The 22512-nt window shown below is 39.1% G+C and overlaps 3 protein-coding genes across 3 annotated transcripts in view; 2 read left to right on the forward strand and 1 right to left on the reverse strand.

Annotated features, from left to right (window-relative positions):
* LOC145437905 (uncharacterized) overlaps positions 1–22512 on the reverse strand; it is a 109856-nt gene that overhangs the window by 87260 nt on the left and 84 nt on the right. The window lies entirely within an intron of this gene.
* On the forward strand, positions 107–12074 carry LOC145437895 (uncharacterized). Its single transcript, XM_080315279.1, has 11 exons — positions 107–547; positions 4901–5040; positions 5774–5883; positions 7304–7419; positions 9382–9513; positions 10513–10638; positions 10711–10836; positions 10912–11240; positions 11314–11439; positions 11513–11638; positions 11712–12074. The coding sequence occupies exons 1-8, from the start codon at positions 463–465 to the stop codon at positions 11028–11030; spliced, it is 954 nt and encodes a 317-aa protein (XP_080171405.1). The 5' UTR covers positions 107–462; the 3' UTR covers positions 11031–11240; positions 11314–11439; positions 11513–11638; positions 11712–12074.
* Positions 13085–22512, forward strand: part of LOC145437888 (uncharacterized) — a 69035-nt gene continuing 59607 nt past the window's right edge. Inside the window, exons 1-3 of the mRNA XM_080315271.1 lie at positions 13085–13253; positions 13318–13443; positions 13520–13645. Of these exons, the coding sequence (XP_080171397.1) occupies positions 13320–13443; positions 13520–13645 (250 nt within the window). The 5' untranslated portion in view covers positions 13085–13253; positions 13318–13319. The remainder of the gene's footprint in view (positions 13254–13317; positions 13444–13519; positions 13646–22512) is intronic.

Below are 22512 nucleotides of genomic sequence, written 5' to 3' on the forward strand. Positions count from 1 at the left end.
CGTGTTTAGACGAAATAAGGCGACGCACTAAACAGTAGACCCAATGTAGCTGACAAGTTAATGGGAAAATGCGTACAGGCTCAGCCGGGCTGGGGGTGGGGGTCTGCGGGCCAAAGACCAACGTTTTCTGGCGGGGCCAACAAAGTGCTGTTACGGTCCTGGTGGGGAATAAAGGCTCGGAATTAATCTGAAGTGGGGAATGAAGACAAAAAGGTTGGGAACCACTGCTCTATAGCGTAAATGAATAAAATAAGATTTTTATTAACATTGTGTGCGACCACCGCAGTTGCATGAGTTGGCAATTTCTAAATCATTGATAAGCATATTTGTGTTTATCGTTATTCAATATGGCGTGATATCACTTTAATTGGTCATGGCAATAGCTATTCCCGTTTCTCTGTTGCAGAAACGTCATAGATCGAATTTATTGATAAACAGAAAAAGGCGTTCGGGATTACTGGAATGAAGAAGAGAAGACGAAATGAATCTCGTCTTTTTGTCCTCGCATGGATTACATTGTTATTGCCAATTTTCGGGACATGTCAAGGTAGTATATTTGTTGAGTCATTTCAGTGATAACACATGTACATAGAAATCGCTTTCCTATTACAATAGCCAATACGATTTCTCGGTGTCTCTTGATTTGAAAAGAGATCAGATTGTTGTTGATATTTATTAACATGCATGCCGCGAGACAAAATATTAATTTTACAAACATTACACGACATAAAGCATGGACATTGTAATAATGCAGTTAGTCATTAGATTCAATCGCATTTTGCTTCATTACTTAGCCACATTCAATTTAATTTATTGCAAATAATTTAATCATTTCAACGCACCACGACACTGAGATACAACGAAATATAGGATCGTGCCGAAACGACTTGGAGTAGTCTTCGATATCAGACACCCACCCGGATGGCCTGGACGATAGAAAAGAGGACGCATGTACGTACACTGAATAAAAAGTCAAGGAAGATAATATAAAAGGACATGTGATGAAAAAAGGTGGCATGTGTCGGAAGGCGCGATCGATATGTCAGATCGTGGGCCGGTAACATAGAGGGCTAAGTAGTAGCCTATTGATTACAGATCAAATAAAGACAAATAACGCGCTTTTCCCCGTTTTGGTATTATTATAAATATATCCTTAAGCCAACAATAATAATAATATTCAAACCCTCAATCCCACCCTAATCCCACCCTAACACGTAATGTAACAACCACATGCTCAATTGCGGAATGTCGAAGCTTCGCATACTGTAAATTATCATATGCTCAATGTTCATATGCAAACGGACCATCAGAAGATATTGTCCGGATATTTTCTTACATAACATTCGATATCACGACAACTAACTTGCAACTCGATTACATGGCATTTGCACTCATCGATGTATGACATCATCAGTGGCGTTTAAGCATATGCTGCCGCCCCTGACTTTCTTTAGAGTTGCCGCCCAAATTTGGAAATAGTTTCAATCTTTACCAATTTATTTACTGGAAATCTTATTGTGATGAATATAAAAAAGGTCAACACTTTGCCTCCACCCTTTTCAGTAGTTCTGTATTGTTCAGTACTTCTGTAGCGTTGACCCTCTCCCCAGGCGCAGAGCAATAACCGGCAGATGGCTGCTACTCCACTGGACACGATCAGTCGAAGTTTGCGATGCGAATCCAACTGCTTATTTATATCGTACAGTTCAGGAATATCAATTCCAAGTTGGGTCACAGATAAGATTTCAACTATTTCAGTAAGACCAGTGGTTCTCAAACTTTTCATACACGGTCCCCTTTATGATATTGAAATATTTCGTGCCCCCGTTATCGCCATATCACGAAATGCAACCATGCAGAATGGATAGTTTGATGGCATGGAAGGTTATGACTGTTGATGAGAGAATTCTACAATATGAAATTCGGACTATGCACAGAGCAATAACTAGGAATTGGAGGCGAGAAATAAAATTGTATTTGACCGCAGCTTCACGTCCCCAAAGGGGGCGCGCCCCAGGTCTTCGAACCACTGTTAATAGCTTGTTGGCCATACCAATCAATTAATCCACAATATTGCATCCAAATCCATGCTTTTGTATCACTGTAATGCCTCTATCAAGTGTGTACAAAATATAACGTGTCTTTAGAGCTCCACTTTAACAACACCTTCACTCACAAACAACTGAATTGGCAAAATACAATGATTTGCTTATGGAATACATCAATTATCAATAAAAACTGTGACTCTAACCCAGTTTTTCACTAACTTTTCAGAGCTACCGCCCTCTGAACGAGCAAGAAAATGCCAGCAATAGGTGATATAGGTGATAGGCCCAGAGGTGGTCAAAGAAGTCAAGAAAGCTACTCAAGTAGAAGTAGAAGTAGCGACGAAAAATCTACTCAAGTACGAGTAGAAGTACTTCTTCCATGAGCAACCTAAAACTACTTGAAGTAGAAGTTGAATTGACTAACTTTGAAAGTACTCAAGTAAGTAAGTAGTTGTGAATACGATCCTAATTCGTTCACGTGGATTGTAAAAAGGTGCAAATTGAGCTATGCGAAAGGTGACGAGCTTGATTCATATTGATGCATACCAGCAGGTATCCAATTTTCGATAGCATAAGGAAAAGCATTCGTCCACATCATGGGATGAAAATGATCGTATTGATATGGAAATGCGATACTAGTCCTCTGTTTACTCAAATAGCTCGTTTTAGAAAATATCATGGTATTGCGCACTCCTCTATATTATAAGGCCTGTAGTTTAGCCGAAGAGCAATACGGAGATGGTGTGTTGGATACGGTGTAAAGACATTGTGCGATTAGTAAACGTTAATAAAAAAATATGGTGGACCGTTAAAATTCTATATTGTGTAGCTTTATTTCTGGAAATCGAAGGCATTACTACACTTGCTTTTATACTTCAACATGTACGTTATCCAGACAAAAGAACTGATATTTATTGGAAATCGAATATATGGTACTGGGGATTGAAAGTGAAATATAAATCTAAAAACGGAACATGTATTTAACATCTTTAGTCCAGAAAGTTTCGAAGGTTGGTATGCTAAAGCAGCTCTAAAACTAAAGAAAAGTCAGAGTCCACTTCTCCAGATTAGGACACGCCATGGACACTAGATTACGATATGATGAGTAAATGCTAGATTGCGAAACATCAGTTTCAAACCTAATGATAAGCCATATATACCGTGATTAAATATTTGATATGGCGAAGGGTGACAATGCGGTGTGAACGGACTCACGCCAACCCGCTACCTAAATTATATTCACCGATACTTTCGTGAAATCATACTAGATACACCGCATTCACTGCGCGCGAAGCGCGACCAAAATTCTAGGCTTATAACTCGACTGTTATGAAAATTAAATGTCGATACTCCGTGAAAACAGCCCCGAAATTTCTCAGGCTATCTTCCTGATTGGAGGATTAAACTACTTCTACTTGACAAACTGAAAATAGCGAAAAGTAAGTAAGTAGATCACAAAATATTATGAAGTAGAAGTAGAAGTAGTGAAATTCAGATCTACTTGAGTAAGTACCAGAAGTAGAGGAAAACTACTTGAGTACTTCGAAAAAGTAGAAGTACTTCGTTACTGACCACCTCCGGATAGGCCTATATCACTGGCTTATCACTGTATCGGGGCAGTGCCATTTTCACCTTATGCCAGTCAAGTAATAGGAGCGATATCGTTTCTCGCCACCAGAACGCCGTGTCGAAGAGGCCACGGTCACAGCACTGTGAAAAATCATCGATCATTTGAAACAGAATAAAATCACGCAAGACAGTCTCTCTTAAAAATCCATCACACCTTGCTGTGAGCAATACCTGCTCAAATACTTGGAAGTTCTCACATCGCACAATTAACCACGTTTTTCAGGAATACTGCCGACTGCTAGATTAATCTATTGATGGCCAGGATCAACATTGTCAAGTGAAATTGAACTTTTACGGTATAGCTGAAAAATAGACGGACGACTTTAAATTGCCCTTTCCGAATCGAATATGCATTTTGCTGATAAGGTGCTTTATAGTTTCAACACTAAACGCAGCAGTTGCCTTTTAAAGATACACCGCCCCATTTGATCTCAGCGCCCCCGTACCGCCAGCGCCCATTTCATGGTCAGAAACCTCCGTGAGTTCTGGCGCCCACTTTATGGACCAATGCTCAAACCTGTGAGTCATGATGATATAACTTGGGATATTTCCCGGTGTCCTTTGATTCAGTCTGCAAAAGGCGTACCAACGGCGCACTCGTTGTGAGAAATACAATAAGAGACTCAAATGTAAACACGGGTCCTACGAATTTATTTTAACAATAATAAATCCCCATTCGGCGTAAACAGGTAATTGCACCGTCGCATTGAACCAACTGAACGTAGCAAAGAAAGTGAAAGATTGAAGAAATTATAAGAAGTGCAAGTAACATGTTTCAAAAATGAATAACTGTTCGATACAATAACAAAAAAACGATTTATGAGATCGCCTTTTCAGGCAGAAGTTATATACCTGAACGGGCACAAATAAATTACGGTACAACTGTTTCGCCTTGGCGTTCCTGCCCCTGTGAACTACAAAGAACACGTTGGACATCTGCTGTTGTAAGGATGATTTACGTAGAAGTATAATTATTATAAAAATTCTAAATTTGTGAGTGATTATGCTCGATACTATAACCATTATCAGGTACCCGGCATTGTTTTTCAGGCCGGGTCCCGCCCAACGGTGGTATTATTGAGATCCACGGTGTAGTCCACTAGGATGACAGATTGACGGTCATGTAAACGTTGCTTTGCCTCAACACATTATTTAGCGTCTGATTGCGGTGATGATCCGATATTTACACCAATGAATGACGAATTTAATTTGTTTTATTCTAGATGCATGTCCGAACGGTTGGAAACAATACAACTTGAAGTGTTATTTTTTCTCGACCCAAACCGAGAACTGGCAGACTGCACAAGCCGTTTGCCAATCCACTGGAGCAAACCTTGCTACTGTTGATGACGTATCCGAAAACGTAATACTACCTGAAATAACCAGGCGCAGCAATATCACAGAATCTAGAATGGTATATACGTATATGTAATATATTGTTATAAAATGCGAAATGCAGTATATCGGCTACAGCGGCTAAAGACTCGAACTAAGCCAATGGTTCTTAACCTCGAATAATCTGTCGTACCATTATGCCAATCAACAACCCGTCGGCGGCCTATAGATTTTTGCCTAGTCGCAAAAGAATATCATCCACATCGCCCATATGGAATATTATTATGGGATGCTGGTTCATTAAATGAACTTTGCATCAATTACAGTAAAGGGCAAAGTCATTTAAACGTGATTTTGACTCAGAACAAAACATATGTAATGAAAGTTACTGCAAATCGGTATGATTTCCTTTGCACCACTCGGCTGTGTTACCATATTTGGAATCGGGAAAGTATAGGACACTTTCGTTCGAACCACAAATTTCCTGTTTAGCGTCATTTATGCCCATTTTTTCTCGAATCTATCCACTATCTTAGCTCTAAAATGTGTGAAGGAGGACGAATTGCCAAAAAAATTAGGACATAGAGGCGTCCTCGGAGGACAAAAACCTGAAAAAGCTTGAACTCCAGCGAACCCCTGAGACTGGCTTATGTAACGCCAAGGGTTCGTGCGGGTCCCCGGTTACGAATCTTTGAACTATCCGAAACCTTTGAGCTTCACATGGCGCGGTATCTTGATTATATTTCGATCCTCTCTTATAGAACTATCTCTATGCATACAAGGTCGGCACGGGCTCTTTATGGATTGGACTGAATGATAGGGACCTCGAAGGTCACTATTATTGGGCAGATAGATCTGCATCTCAATACGGGTGAGTAATTTAATATTCAATCCACCACTACATTATTGTGAATAGTCCGCCCCTACTGTTGTCTTTGTATGTAACTACATCAGAGGCGGGCAACTTCTCCAGTCGGAGGGGGGTATGGGAAAATGAAGTAGGACTTGGCTGGCCCGATTCCTGAATCCATACATTATACGTGTATTTATCCGCCTATATGAGGATTAATAATATTTAATGTAAATTATAAGTTTGAAACAAAGAGACGAAAACAGTATTCAATAAATTTATCAACGTATTGTACTTAAATAGCTGTTAATGGCATGAGACATCTGTGGTTGATCAAGGTTATAAACACGTTCTTTGAACTTTGGCTGCATGGCGGACACAAAGAAAGCAAAGAATTAAAGAATAGCTAACAATAACTATAGTATATGCGTCCGAAAAGAGAAAGAATAACCTACAGTCCCTATAATTTGACAAGCAAGTAGTGGAAAATTGCAGCAGACTGTGACCGCGGACGATATTATCATGTAAGACCGTAAACTGTCTGCGGGTTGCTCAAAATCACGTCGCGGGCCGGATCCGTTCCTCGGGCCGTATGTTGCCCGTCCCTGAACTATATGATTACCTGTGATTTCGACACTTGGTGAATTCGGCACTTACTAAATTCGGTACTTGGTAAATTCAGCATTTAGCGATTGTTATCAGACATGGGGTGATTACTTCATCAATGTAGTCGATTTCGATTACGATTACTTATGAATAACGCGAGTACGATAACGATTACAGTTAAATCTCAAAATTTTCGATTACGATTACGATTGCATGAAAAGGTAATCACGATTACTCGCGATTAGATTTATTTTGCTTCATAAAACTTGAGCCTTGAACGCATATTCGCAGGCAATTGCACTGAGAAAGCATCAACTCATTAGATGTAGCGTAATTTGCTTGTTTCGTCGCAATTTATCCATCGGTAAATTTATTGACTGCCAATTTCTCGCACCCAAAGATTTTCATTGTAGCTACAACCCACACTAAGCCGATATAATATTGCACTGTTCATTGTTCATGAATGTTCGGTTTATCATAGTCCTTGTGCAGGTATAAAGTAATCGTTCTTTTACAAATAAATTGATTAGATATGTGAAATAATCAAATACGAATATGATTACTGCTGTTTTTTTAATGTAATCGATCGCGGCTACTAATCACAATTACCACATGTCTGATTGTGTTAAGTAATCATTACATGCGCTAGTCAAGGTAGGAGGGATCATAACGTTAATTTCCCACTCTTCATCAGATAAATCGCCGAATCCGACCTCAAGTCAGGACTTCCTCCGATCTAAAATGCCTACCCTGTATCTTCCATTTGACTCCCTCAAGTATAAAATCGCGACCGTGGCTTCGACCCCTGGCATCAATATATTTAATATGTCTCCAGCCAATGGAACCCTGGTGAGCCATCTGCTGCTCAAGACGAAGACGATTGCGTTCAAATGAGTGGAGGATGGGATGATTTCCCATGCGATCGAAAAGCTGTCTCTGTCTGTGAAAAAGGTAGGCCCACACCCAATATAGTACACTTGTTCGTTGATGGGATGCTTATGTTTATACATTTCAATTTATATTGAACATATTTATAATATTTATTGCTAATGATCGCATGGTCTCTATTCTAGCAGCATATTTATTGGTTATGTTGGTCATACGTGTGCAGATTTATACAAACTACCAATATAGTTACTTGACAGTCAATTAATCAACGTTTTTTCTGAGTAAATGAGTATTTTTAGTTCTGGTTATAGTTGTAGAGTTCGAAAAGTCTGTATAGTTACAATTATAGTTGTATTAAATGCGCATTTGATAATATGAATTGTTGACCAACTAGAAGAAAAGCACGTGTCGTGGTTCGGCTTGAATCGTGATCTCGGTGTTCTGATAGATGATGTTCGTGCAACCATTGCTAGCTCACCGAGTTATCGCTACTAACAGTGGCGTGAGAAACAGGTTTGCTTCTTGGGCTCGAAGACTTCGAAGAGCCCCAATAATTTTCACTGAATGAGAAAAAAACAAATATCTACCCATTCGAACTAGACCTTCGATGCATTACAACGTATTATTGCTGCTGAGCAATATGAACTGCACATCAGCAGATTGTTAAAGAACAAAACCAATAAAACGTCATTTCCCTCCTGCAATCATTGCCCCAATCAATGGTGGTCAAAAGAGGAGAGTCATTGCAAATCATAAGTATCAGTTCAGTGTATGTCGTGTCCTACAGGGCTTCTCTGAGAACTGCTCTCTGAGCGCCTCGGATTCCCGGCAACACCGGTCAAGTTGTGTTTTAGTTGTTCGTTATACTTTTAATGACGAGTTTCAAAAAGTGTGCAGTTTGAGACATAGTTCTAGTTCCGACTTTTAAAAGGGGAGTAGTTCCAGTTCTAGTTTTAAAAGTTGAGTATTTCTAGCTCTACTTCCCGTTGCGCATTTCGAAAATCCCATACGTTGTACAGTAAAATAGGAGCGGTTTCATTGAAATCGCAGCGTTCTCGAAATATTTTATTACTAATCGATCAAAATTCCATTTTTCACCAATAGGATATGAGTAACGGCAAAAATATTATCAAACCTTTTCACTAAACCAACTCACCACGCAAAGGAAACTATAGTTGATGTAAAGAAACGTTTATCGCAACTAATGCAATTTACAAGTACACGTTTTGGCCAAATGACTGCGCAAGTCGTTTTTGAGTCAGCAGTTTTATAGCGGAGGGACCAACGATCCTTGCATTATATTCTTCTACCTAAGGTTGCATTTAAAACAATAGGTGTGTTAACAATGATTTTTCAAAATGCCATTTAATAAAAGAAACACGTTTTTTTATTTTAAATTATCTCATAATTGTTCGCCTTATATTGAAAAAAGTGTACTGGAGGCAATGAATATGAAAATCATAAAAGCCCTGTAAGTCGTACAACATCACATGGCACATTCAGCACCCAATGTTTTCAGTAATCACCACCCTCCCTTCTCTAACAAAGTCGTGGCAAGTCGTTTTTCTTCCATTTGTACCTTATTTGGAATTATTCCACTTTTGAATGAATTTGAAAAACCATCGAAAAATTTCGAAAATTAGCAATAGATTTATTGGTACTTACTATTCAGGTGAAGCTTAAAATCAGCACTGTCAGGTAGTAGTGTAGTCAGATAGCACCACAACTACGTGCTATAATCCAGGGAAGAATAAGCTCAGAATTTTGGGGATTTCAGATATGAATTTTTTTGAGCGACTAGCATTGTATGCCATTGCAGTATTGGGTCACTTCAATATCACCAACCGAATTTTTAAAAAATACATTATAGTTCTACATCATGTTTTCATTGTTTCGTCGTTCGTCACATGCGGCAATTAGTAGCTAGTCAACTGTGCTTCGTGATTTATGTTGGTAATATAAAATATGAATGAATATCTAGCGACAGTAACTTCCCACAATCCTCCTCCCCATTTTCCAAAACAGCGATCACAGATCAGGACGAGTGTGATTTGGATACTCATAATTGTGCCATGTCAGCAATCTGCACCAATACGTACGGCTCATTCACATGCAGTTGCCAAAGCGGATTTTCCGGGGATGGAGTTTCCTGTGAAGGTATGTTGGTCCGTATCATACGACAAAAGGAGGTTCCAAGGCAAGCTTCTAACACAGTTTTTGTTTTCGAAAAGCAGAACATTTAACGGGTTTCCAACATTCCCAGAAATCATAACTCTTTCTGAACTTGTGCGAACCCCGAAAAAATTCGAGTTGATGCAAACATGAACTTCTTTACAAATATTATTAGGCTTTAGAGCAGTGGTTCTCAAACTTTTTGGACACGCCCACCTTTATGATAGTGAAAAATTTTGCGCCCCCTTGTCGTGATATCACAAAATGCAACCAGAATGCTGTCAATTCCAACGGATAGTTTGATGGCATGGAAGATTATGACTGTTGATGAGAGAATTCTCAAATATGAAATTCGGGCAATACACGGAGCAATTGCTATGAAGGGGATGTAAATCGCGCGGAGCGCCAAAATATTTTTCCGTTGACCGCAGCTTCTTGCCCCACTTCAGATACTTCCACGCCCCAAATGGCGTCGCGTCTCCGGTTTGAGAACAACTGCCTTAGAGAGCATTAGCATACATTGAACTATATTTTTACTTGCATCTCGGAAAGAGTCTGGAAGGCAATAGGTTAATGATATAGCTCGAGCCCATTTCTGCCCACTCACGAAGCAATCTAAGGATGCCAGTTTATTATATGCAACCATTCCGGTAACGTCATGTTTTGTGATACCATCGTTCATATATCATGTTCTTTCCAATTCTTTAATAGTTGCTGAAAATTACCCTTGGCGAGTGTCAGCCAAAAACTTTTGGGTTTAATGCGATGTGAATATATTATTATAATTTTTTCTTTCCATTTTTGTTCATTCTATTGATATTTCACAAAAATGTCTACACTGTATAAAGTGTTCATCTTGCAAAGACATCTGAATTATCACGCGTCGCTAACCGACAGTAAGTCCAGAGTTGGCTTCATCCCTTTGTGTTAATATTCGTCTTCAGTGCATATTCGTTTTCAGACTTTCTCAAACTATATTTTCAGATCAAGACGAGTGTAGTCTTGCGATAGATAATTGTGCCGAAAACACAGCATCATGCACGAATACGGTTGGTTACTATACTTGTGCTTGCAATAACGGATACTTGGGAGATGGGATAGCTTGCGAGGGTACGTCGGAATCATATTATAATTTATCTTTGGCTGTTATTTTGTTTCGTCACATCCCAAAATATCTTTCAGATCAAGACGAACGCAGTCTGGCGATAGATAATTGTGCTCAAAACACGGCATTATGTACAAATACGGCTGGTTCTTATACATGTGCTTGCAATAACGGATACTTGGGAGATGGGGTAAATTGCGAGGGTAAGTCGGTATCATAGTATAATTTATCTTTAGTTGTTGTTATTTTGTTTCATCACATCCCAAACTATCTTTCAGACCAAGACGAATGCAGTCTGGCGATAGATAATTGGGCTCTAAACACAGCATCATGTATAGAAATACGGATGGTTCATATACATGTGCTTGCAATAACGGATACTTGGGAGATGGGGTAAATTGCGAGGGTAAGTCGGTATCATAGTATAATTTATCTTTAGTTGTTGTTATTTTGTTTCATCACATCCCAAACTATCTTTCAGATCAAGACGAATGCAGTCTGGCGATAGATAATTGTGCTCTAAACACAGCATCATGTAGAAATACGGTTGGTTCATATACATGTGCTTGCAATGACGGATACTTGGGAGATGGGGTAAATTGCGAGGGTAAGTTGAAATCATATTATAATTTATCTTTGGTTGTTATTTTTGTTTCGTCACATCCCAAACTGTCTTTCAGATCGGGACGAATGCAGTCTGGCGATAGATAATTGTACTCAAAACAGAGCATCATGTACAAATACGGGTGGTGCTCATACATGTGCTTGCAATAACGGATACTTAGGAGACGGGATAGCTTGCGAGGGTAAGTCGGACTCATATTATAATTTAATTTTGGTTGTTATTTATGTTTCATCACATCCCAAACTGTCTTTCAGATCGGGACGAATGCAGTCTGGAGATAGATAATTGTACTCGAAACACAGCATCATGTACAAATACGATTGGTTCTTATACATGTGCTTGTCATAATGGTTACTTGGGGGATGGGGTAGCTTGCGCAGGTCTGTGGGAATTATGTGATAGTTTTTCTTTGGAGCTTATTTAAATTTGATCATTTAAAAACTGTCTTTGCAGATCAAGACGAGTGTGTTCTGGCGTTGGATAATTGTGCCAGAAACACAGCATCATGTACAAATACTGGGGGTTCCTATACATGTGCCTGCGATGACGGATATTCCGGAGATGGGGTAACTTGTCAAGGTCAGTCGTAATTATACAAGAATGCATCTTTGCAGCTTATTTGGATTTGATCGTTTTCATACTGAATATTATCAGATCAAGACGAGTGCAATATGGCTGTAGATGATTGTGCTGTAAATATAGCATCATGTACCAATACAGTTGGTTCGTACATATGTGCCTGCAACAACGGATATTCTGGAGATGGGGTAACTTGCCAAGGTCAGAGGGAGTCAGTCATGGTTATATGCATTATATATAGAAATTTTGTCAACGTAAAATTCCATATAATTAATCTTTAATAGCCTCTATCTATAGTCTATTTTGACCTGTATCAGTTTTTGCAAGGCAACACTATACATTGAAATCGGCATCGATATATAACTATTTTAGATATCAGTGAATAATAATTTGTATCTGTATTGATCAAAAGTTGTTTGATTATTGTTCAATTCTTCTTACAGTTCACAAACATGTCTACATTGTGGAGACAGAAGTCTGTGTTGTTAGTTGGGACATCCAAATTGTCATGGTTCGCTTACAGGGCTGTAAAACGCTCGCATCATCTCTATATGTTACTATTCGTCATAATATATTGTTTGTTTTCATACTTTTCCAAACTGTATTTTCGGATCGATTGCTATAGATAATTGTATCCAAAACACAGGATCATGTATAAATGCAGTTGGTTGCTATACTTGTGCTTGCAACAATGGATACATAGGGCATGGGGTTACTTGCGAAGGTCAGTCGGAATCATATTATCATTTGTTTTTGAAGCCTATTCTGCTTAGATAATTTCAAACCTGTCTTTTGAAATCAAGACGAGTGCAATATGGGGATAGATAATTGTACACAAAACACAGCAACATCTACCAATACAGTTGGTTCGTATACAGGTGCCTGCAGCAACAGATATTTATGTGATGGGATAGCTTGTCAAGGACCGTGGAAATCAGTTATATGCCTTTATACATATTATATAGAAATCTGTCACCGAGAAATATCATATCATGAATCTTTATTCGTTTAGTCTATATCTATTAATATATCAATATTCGCACGTCAGAACCACATGGCAGCAAACAATATTGCTATGCATTATATTTCAGCTATCAATGAATAATAATTTGTATTTGTATTGATAAAAAATTGAAAGATTACAGTAAAATTCTTCTAATAGTTCAAAAACTTGTTTTCCATGTTTGAGACATAAGTTTATTTTGCATGTTAGAAAATCTAAATTATCACGCTCCCTCTTTCGGAGCAGAGTATAATTGTGTTTTATACTTTTCCCAATTATCTTTTCAGATCAAGACGAATGTAGTCTTGCTATAGACAATTGTACCCAACACACAGCATCGTGTAGAAACACAGGTGGTTCGTATACATGTTCCTGCAACAATGGTTATTCAGGCGATGGGGTAACTTGCGAAGGTAATTTAAAATCATATTATATTGGATTTGGGGGTTGGGTTTCACACTCAAACTGTCTGTTCAGATATGGACGAGTGTAGTTTGGCCATAGATAATTGCACTGAAAACGCAGCGACATGCGCCAATACAGATGGATCGTACATGTGTGCCTGCCACAACGGGTATTCAGGAGATGGAGTAACTTGCGAAGGTAACACTGAATCACATTAAAATCGATTTTCCGGATCTATTAGGTTCCGTACTAATTCAAACTGTTTTTCTGTTAGATATAGACGAGTGTAGTCTGGCCATGGATAATTGTACTGAAAACGTAGCGATATGCACCAATACAGTTGGATCCTACATATGTGCCTGCAAAGACGGATATATAGGGAATGGAGTAACTTGCGAAGGTCAGTAGCAATGGGATTCAGCTATGGAATAATAAACATCGAAATTTTGTCATCGAGAAATATAACATAAGGAATCTTTTATAGTTAAGTAGCAATTTGATTTTTTTCCCAAATCACGGACACCACGAAATCTATTTTGGTCACTGTAATAGGAAATTAATTTCCAAGTACATGATTGCTGATTGCTGATGAAACATCCAATCTTGACACGACACGGAATTTTTCGATGGCATTGTGGTCCACGCGCGCACTAAAAAACAATAGTCGTGTCGTCGTTTCTTCATTCCAGTCATCTCTAACTACTATTTAGGTCGATACCCTAATTTAAACTATGATGTCTCGTGAATGGTGGAATGCGATTAAATTTTACCATAACAAATTACGATGATGTCGATAGACAATGAGAAGATACACTCGCCATCTTATTTACTGCGTTTATTTATGTCAAATCATGCACATTGTCGCATGGGTCAAATCGTCCATAATTTCATCGATATGACATTAATTTGTGAGGTGAAATGAGTAATAATTACTGTCTATGGATTTTCACTACGAATGAAGTTATCCCGCCCCCGAGCATTGCAGACATATATCTGGAGTTCAAGTATATCTATATGTTCTCGTTGTGTGAGACATAGCTTTATGAAACGAATATATTTATCAGGATTTGCCGACCTGGGGATCTTGAATCCATTGTGTCGTTTGCCTATGTTATGGGGGTCGCAGAGACGAAAGTTGAGTACCAATTGATAAACATCGATTGTATGTAGATATAAATCGCTCAAAAAGACCTATGTACATTGCTTTAGTCTTAATAGACCAGTGGTTCCCAACCGGTGGGGAAGTCCCCACTGGTGGGGAATTCAATGGTTTCCGGTGGGGATTAGACGCATTAGTTCAACATTATATACGAGATAGTCTACATATTCACGGGCACTCATGTGCGATCACCGTTTCCAGTGAACTGCACCGGGATGTATGTAACGAAAATTAGAAATTGAAAGTGTCCTCGGAGGACGCCTAAATGTCCTATTTTTTTTAGAAATTGTCCTCTTCTCCTCTGAAAAGGATTTATATGCCGCGAAAAATGCGACTCCGACTCAGCGATCGTCAGAGTTTCTTAAAAAATCCGGAGCCCAGTCAAAGTGATGACCATTTTTGATTCAACACAATGCTATCGGGCGAAAAAATTTCAAAATCACCAGTTTTCTTGGAACTTTCATCACCACTTTTTAGGATCTCAAAATATGATAACCCTATTTTAAAGGGTACATAGTTTTGGGTAGTGGGGAATAAAGACTCGGTATATATCTGAAGTTGGTAATGAAGACAAAAATGTTGGGATCCACTGTAGTACACAGAGGTTGAGAGGTGGATCACGTAAAAAATTTTAATTGAAATTTGTCGTCGCAAATATAAACATGTTTGAATCATTGCTTGAAATGTCACGGCTACATTTTATCAATCGGATGAAGTTGCGAGGATGCGATCAAACCAATTTAGGTAATATTGGCCAGTGAACGATTTATCCTGTTAATTCACGCGATGGAATAACCACCGATCACGAAGGAGTAAACGAAATTATCCAATACCGATATTAGCACGAGCTTTATATACAATATCAACCGTTCGATAGAGGCAAGTGTAAATAATGCATAGCAACTTGCCTGATAATGAAATGACGATATAGCTAAAGGGTGCCTGTTATTGCAAGCCGGTGGTATACACTGTAATACGTCCAGCCGTGTATTATTTCAAAGCTGCTGTCGCATTTTGCAGTAATACGAAGGAAGCGATTGATCTTTGTTATGCATAACCTCGTGACCTCCCGAGCCCTCTCAGATCTCCAAATGGCACCAGAGTGTATCGTAACACCCCGGTTGAGAATCACTAAGTTATAGCATCAATAGTGAACTATACAATAATAATTAACCAAAAATTCTGGTTCCTACAGGAGATTTCCAAAGCACGCAATGATATATGCTAGAGCTAGTGTATAAATATTTTTTAGCTTGTACACTTTTTCCATGGTTTACCGTGATTGTTATTTTACCATGTGCTGACATACCGTACTGGCCCATATCCATATAGTATGGTCATTAATAACATAAAGCATATGTTAAAACCGTATTACATGGTCCTAAAATATGACGAATATGGCTATTGAACGCGCTTGACATATCCGAGATCGAATTCCTGAGTCAAAGAATGCGATCCTACTTAAACGAACTATCGTCTTTTGTCAAACACAGAGTTGTAAGATTATATTACCTACGTCTTCGATATATATATATACATCGCACAGAAATAAAGATATATGAATAGACGTAAAGAACATTGCTATTCGGAGTCGATAACGAGATGCAAGTCTCTCCGTCAAAAGCATCCTATACTCATAACTTTATATACGAAGCGTTCTCATTTCTTGACATGCTGCACAACATCAATGCTTTAGTTGTAGCTGTTATTGGGGTTGTAAATTTGGTCTTGAAGCATTGCTGTAATTCAAATTATATCACACACATGCAAGCATATTGCCCATTTTTGTCGCTATAAACATAAACGTTGTACGAGCAGTGTAAGGAAGAATTTTTCTCATAGCTTGGTCCTGCTCCTGTTTCTGGGACTCTTCTCTTCCATGGTTTCGTCACAAGATATTATCCATGTATTGCACTTATATACATCCATGTTCTACTGTACACGTATTTCAAGTTAATGCATCGATATATGTCATTTGGTTTCCGGACTAACCAACACGGTGTTTTAGTGGAGATCTTGAATTGTGGAAATCATAAATTGATTTATGAGATGAATAGTGTCTATCACATTATATGGAGATTTTTATTTTATAGTCATTTCACAATAATATAGAAGTATTGGCAGGTTTCGATATTCCGGTGACCCCGTATTATGAACTTGGTAAACAGGCAAAAACAATTTGTTACTGATAAGAAAACGAATCATATATTCATTTATATTTTCTCGGTTAACAGCAACTATCAACTAAGCTATTCCAAATTTGCGACGATCAAATTCGCCTTTAAATTCGCCAGACGCCCTATTCTAGTCCCGACATGAAATATCTAGTGCGCTAACACTGTGCGAAAGCTTCAAATGGTATGTGAGTAACATCCAGTTCAATAATGTTAATAATTGCTATTGCTGCCTATATAGTCGGCAGCTTCACACATTATCCGTGCGTATTAGGTTTGGGCGAAGGTGCTGACCATGACCATATTTTAGTCACCAGAATGCCAAATTGAGAGGTGGTGTCGAGCAACATGTTTAAATCGAAATGTTTGTGCACAGCTGATGTATTGTTTATGCTGGATACGGGCCTTGTAAATTACCAGCGTTGTTCTGTTGTGTTAGAGTAACTTGAGAGACCATTGAAGCTTTGTTTTCAGTCGAAAACAGCTTGTTAAGTTGTCGAACGCCATAAGTTATGTGGGAAATGAATTTACATAGCTGGGTAGATGATATGACACAGACGCTATATTACCTAGACTAGAATATAGAGTGATAATGCAGATTGAATAATTGAATTAAATTTAAATAGTGAGATGTTTTTATCTGATTCGCAACTATGGACAAGATATGAAAAGCATCATCGCCCATGTTCATCCCCATCTGTTTTCACCATAACGATTACTCCGTTCTGATATGCGTCATTATTTCATACGACCCACATCTTTTTGCTTCATAAACAACAACAACACTGTACTATTACCCTGTCAGTAACGACAGCGAGATTTTGATGGCGAACTGGCTGACTGAAACGAATTAGTCCTTGCTTTAACCAGTTTAACGTTTCAATCGGCCAAACGAAAATAATGACCTAGCCGCCAACAACAAAGTCATGTGATCGGTAAGTATTATCGAATCTATGGTACTTATTGCTCTCGAATACTATTTGAATTTGTTGCGCTCAATGATCTTCTTCTGGCAGTTATACCGTGCAAAAATGTTACACGAAAATCGGAAAAAAATGATATTTAACATGCAATAGCGTAATACTTAACCACATAGTTGGCCTTATATTGGACCAATATCCGAAATTTTAAAATCTCGTGAACGTGATGCAGCATTGAGGTGCCGCGAACCCTTCGTAAGTATGATGGGATATTGCATGACGGTCATGGCAATTGAGTACCGATGGTCTCGACCTAGCGAAAAGTGCCCAAATGAAGTCTCCCAAACAAATTTCTACATCTCTATAATTCGCGTATTTCCATAATATATTACTTCCGACGCACAAAAATCCTTTAATTATTTTCGAATATTGGCCGGAGACTCGACATATTGATTTCCAAAATCAATTTAGTGGGGCGTTGAAATAATGCCGACACAATAATGTATGTCACTAGCTCTGGCATTTTTCCTATGAGGGCACTTTTGTGTCATCATGAGTGTCCGAGCCCCGACCTACGTCAACGAGCTGAATGGCCTGCTATGCATGATCTGAAATGACTTATGTATTGCACTTGTGTCATGTGTAATTATTAATGAGATTTATTACCAAGGGTTTGGTATAAATCTTTTGTTTCGTTCAGTATTATGTTTCACTAGTGCTTCCAAACCATTTTGTCAAGGTTGTGGATTCCGAAATTTTGATATCCCATCCTGATCAACAATTTCGAAAAGCTGCGATTCGTGAATACGCATCTGGCAGACTTCAAAAGCAGTATTTATTGTCAGAACTTACTGGTGATATGCAAACGGATGGCAGCGCGAATTCAAAATATCTGCATCATTAGTTAAATTTACTATATCTACAAGTATAGCTCATAAACCAAAAAAATACAGCCAATCTATGCCTACGGTGGCGAGCTTCTTATGTTGCCAATATGCATGGGAGAGGTGGATTTCTCTAATACATTGTCAATTTCCTCGTCTTCTTGGGATACAAGTTAACAGAACCAGCCTCATCATACTCATATGGTCTCATATTGCAATGACAAGTTATCTCTGTCAAATTAACGTTCATCTTCTATGGTGCTAGTGCAGAGGTCTCAAACTCAAATGTGCTCGCGGGCCAATTTCCAGTTTTTGAGGACGCCGCGGGCCGCAGCATCAATAATAAGGATATTCAATGTACAATTTCCAAGTAGGCCTTATCTGACGGGAGCTTGCGGACAGGCATTCCACAAACATCGTGAAAATGTAATTTACTATTGTACTATTCACGCTTGACACGGAAAAAATCCCATTTTCAAATATTTATATAAAATTGTTTTGTGCCAGGCATAATTTGTTAAAATAATGAGTTATAGACACCATGTGAGAGGATGCATCATATCATTGTCAAACTGTATGGTTATAATATTGCAGCTATTGGACCTTTTACGTGCCACAATTTTATGTAGAATATTTTTAAATCTACTGAAGATTGATCTGATCTGTGGAGCGTACTACTAACTTACCCGTCACCAATGATAACATGGATAAAGAGAACAAACAACACCCAGCAGCATGTTACAACTATAGGTCACGGAGGTCTCACAATGCCGATGGTTGCCGTACTGACCTGATTAGATAGCTAGATACCATACGCAACGAAAGCTACGACCTTTTGATGTATCATTATTCCCCATGACAGTTTCATAGATTGTTGCGTCCGTAGGATTACTAAGTCACCGTTCCGAGTAGCAAGTCCTTATGTGATTTTAACGTTTGCCCGACTCAAGTCGAGTCAGTTTTATTTCTTAATCACCCAGTCAATCCGAAATCGGGTAATTTTATGAAAGGTCGCACCCAACCAAATCAGAATTTTCAGTAACAAATCATCAATGGACAGGCCTGTTTATTTTTGGATATTGGGTTTTATTTTTGGAGATTCTCCAAAAATAAGATTTGAAAACATCCAAAAATAAGCTTTTTTTGGATGATGTTTTTTCAAGTTTTTTAGTGAAATGCATGAGTCAGAGCAGTGTAAATACCATTGAAACAACCAGGAAACTCACAAACACACACAAAAACAGCATGTGTATGCTGGAGGGGGTCTCCGAAACGCTAAAAGTATGCACTTCCACTCTCTGGAAGGATCAGAGGCGACACGACAAGGGTTAAAGAGGCGGCATGGTATGAAATCGTGCGAGTGTGGTGCGGGCAGGACCTTGTGACGCAGGCCGAATACGGCCACCTCTACAACAATAACTTTGTACCCACGATGATGGGACTGAATGGCTACCTCCAACGACAACAGGACTTGATCCAGGAAAAGAAAAGTATGCGCCCCAAGTTTGTAGACGCATGTTGGTTGTCAACTAAGAAAATGACCACTTGGTTGACTAGACACCGTACCAAACTCCTCGGGGTTATAAACGATAAAAGTCCGGCCTGTGCACCTCCGCTGCAGTAGTGAATCCAACTAATCGTCCTCGAGCGTATGGCCACAGAGCTGAGCATAACCGTCACAAAGATTCATGGACTTGGCCATCTGATCGTGGAGCATCAGGATGAGCTCCCTCGTCTGGTCGAACGCCTTCGAGCTCGGATCTCAGCTGGGGACTGGGACAATGACACCCGCGGCAAGGAAGGTCCTATGGTCCTAGAGTGCTGGACTATCAAGTTCACTGATTCACGCAATTTCGTGGAGGATCAGAGTGTGCAGTCCTCGATCTTCTCGATAATATCGACGAAGAAGAGAAGCAATCCACGTTCGAGGCAGCCAGGAGCCTTGTAGCAGGGCTCATCAACGGCATAAAGAATATTGAAGTGGCCGAGAATGAAAGGGTTCTGCCCTGTCTACCACACCAAGTGGTGCAACCTCGTAGGCAGGACGGAACAAACACTTCTCGCTCTTTTAGATTCTAATATTATAAACAACAGTGATACATATATGCAGGGTTGTAACCAAGTCACAAGGCTCCGAGTCACAAGTCAATCTCACTTTTATATTTTTGACTCGAGTCAAGTCGAGTCATTTTCAATTCCCACCGAGTCAAGTCCGAGTCCAAGTCAGCGAACAGAGGATCGAGTCCGAGTCATGGTACTATGACTCGAGTCCGAGTCCAAGTCATTGTGTTGACTGCTCAGTTTCCAGTTAAAGTCTTCCCAAACCCACTTTTTAAACTCTGTTTGGTGATATTGAATGGTTCGCATTTATAATATATCAATTTTCCTCACTTTTAGCAGTTTCTGGTCGCATTTTCAAGCACCAGTGCCAACAAACGAAATCCCAATAATGCGTTGGCTTCGAAATTACAATGAAATATCGGTCTTGGCCGTCTGAGTCTCGAGTCAATGACTTGCTTCGAGTCATGCGCAATGACTCGAGTCCAAGTCGAGTCAATACACAGATTGACTCGAGTCGAGTCGAGTCATTTCCGTATTTTGAGAAAATGACTCGAGTCGAGTCGAGTTATCCGAAAATCGTGACTCGAGTCGGACTCGAGTCGAGTCATGACTCGAGTCATTACAACCCTGCATATATGTAAGCTATTTTATTTGCAGCTCAGTGAATTGAGCGACAAACACCGGGGTGGGCTGTCCAACAAAGTGGACACCTGAGTAGATACAGAATATCGAAGAGCAATTCCAATCCATGTCTGTCCGATACAAAATGGACGTCACTTTCAAGCACATTATTGACGAGCGACAGTTCTTTGGAAACACATGGCTCGATGTTTCCCACAACTGCGACGGTCGAAGCCGATTTCCCGAAAATCAACTGGGAGAAAGGTCTCTACCAGGCGTCACCCACTGATTTTTATTTGGAGGGCATTCTCCAGGCCAAAGACTTTGTGACGAAAGTATTAGAAAGTTAGATCAAGATCACTGATGATGTCGATGTGTTGAAGAACATGAATACATGATAATAACATACTTTCGGTGAAGTTTTTTACGTAGTATTAGGTCTAAAAACACCTTCATTTCTTATTTTTGGAGATTCTCCAAAAATAAAATTTGAAAACATCCAAAACTAAGCTATTTTTGTTATTTTTGGAGAAATCCAAAAATAAACAGGCCTGTCAATGGGTCATTTTTTATCATCATGAACTAGAAATGTAATAGCGTATCTTCTACCGCATGGTAGCTTTTAAAAGTGATGTGATAGAGTAGTTTGTTGAGATTTCAGTTGTTTTTATAGTAGTTTCAGGGTGAACTTCAATTTTTTATATCTAAAAGAGATATCTGGCACTTGAATATATTGTCGAATACTTGAAATTTCATAATGCCGCCGCGGGCCGCACAGAATGTTCTCGAGGGCGGCATGCGGCCCGCGTGTTTGAGACCTCTGTGCTGGTGTATAAGGCTCTTCAACGTTAAAGATATCTTGCATTACTCTATGATAGTATGCCATGACCGGCAGCTATTCTGGTGCAGAACGGAGGTGCAGCTTTGGTGATTTCGAGCTCCCTTTTGAAAAATTAGTGTATCAAGCCTCTACTTATAGCACAATAATTCTCACAAAATATTGATATCGGTAATGAGTTTCTACGACGTGCATGCCATTTAACCCTTTTCTCACTTTACTCTGCCGGCAAAGTTGCTGTTGCTTTGGGTGAATTCCCGTTACCTGTATCCGATTAAATATTTGATTCTGTTAGTTTGTAATGTAGAGTATCATTCGATTTTCTGATTAATTTCAATGTGCTCAAACTAAAATAGAGCCAACTCCGCTTAATTAAAACAATGTGGTTCCAATCAGTTATGGCCGAATTAGTCGGAAAATCGTTTTAGTTAATTAGTCGCTGTATGGTGTTGCTTAAATAATGATAATGATGAATTGTAGCACTGAATTGACTACTTTATATTTTGACTGTCAACAAATTTCAATGGTCTCTCAACATAGGATATTACAAAACAAAAGGACAATCTCCGCGTACAAATCAAACAATACATAGACAAAATGTTACAAGAAA

The sequence above is a fragment of the Botryllus schlosseri genome, chromosome 4 (assembly GCF_051294905.1).
Source record: "Botryllus schlosseri isolate E-star chromosome 4, Bs_hap1, whole genome shotgun sequence".
Lineage (NCBI taxonomy): Eukaryota > Metazoa > Chordata > Ascidiacea > Stolidobranchia > Styelidae > Botryllus > Botryllus schlosseri.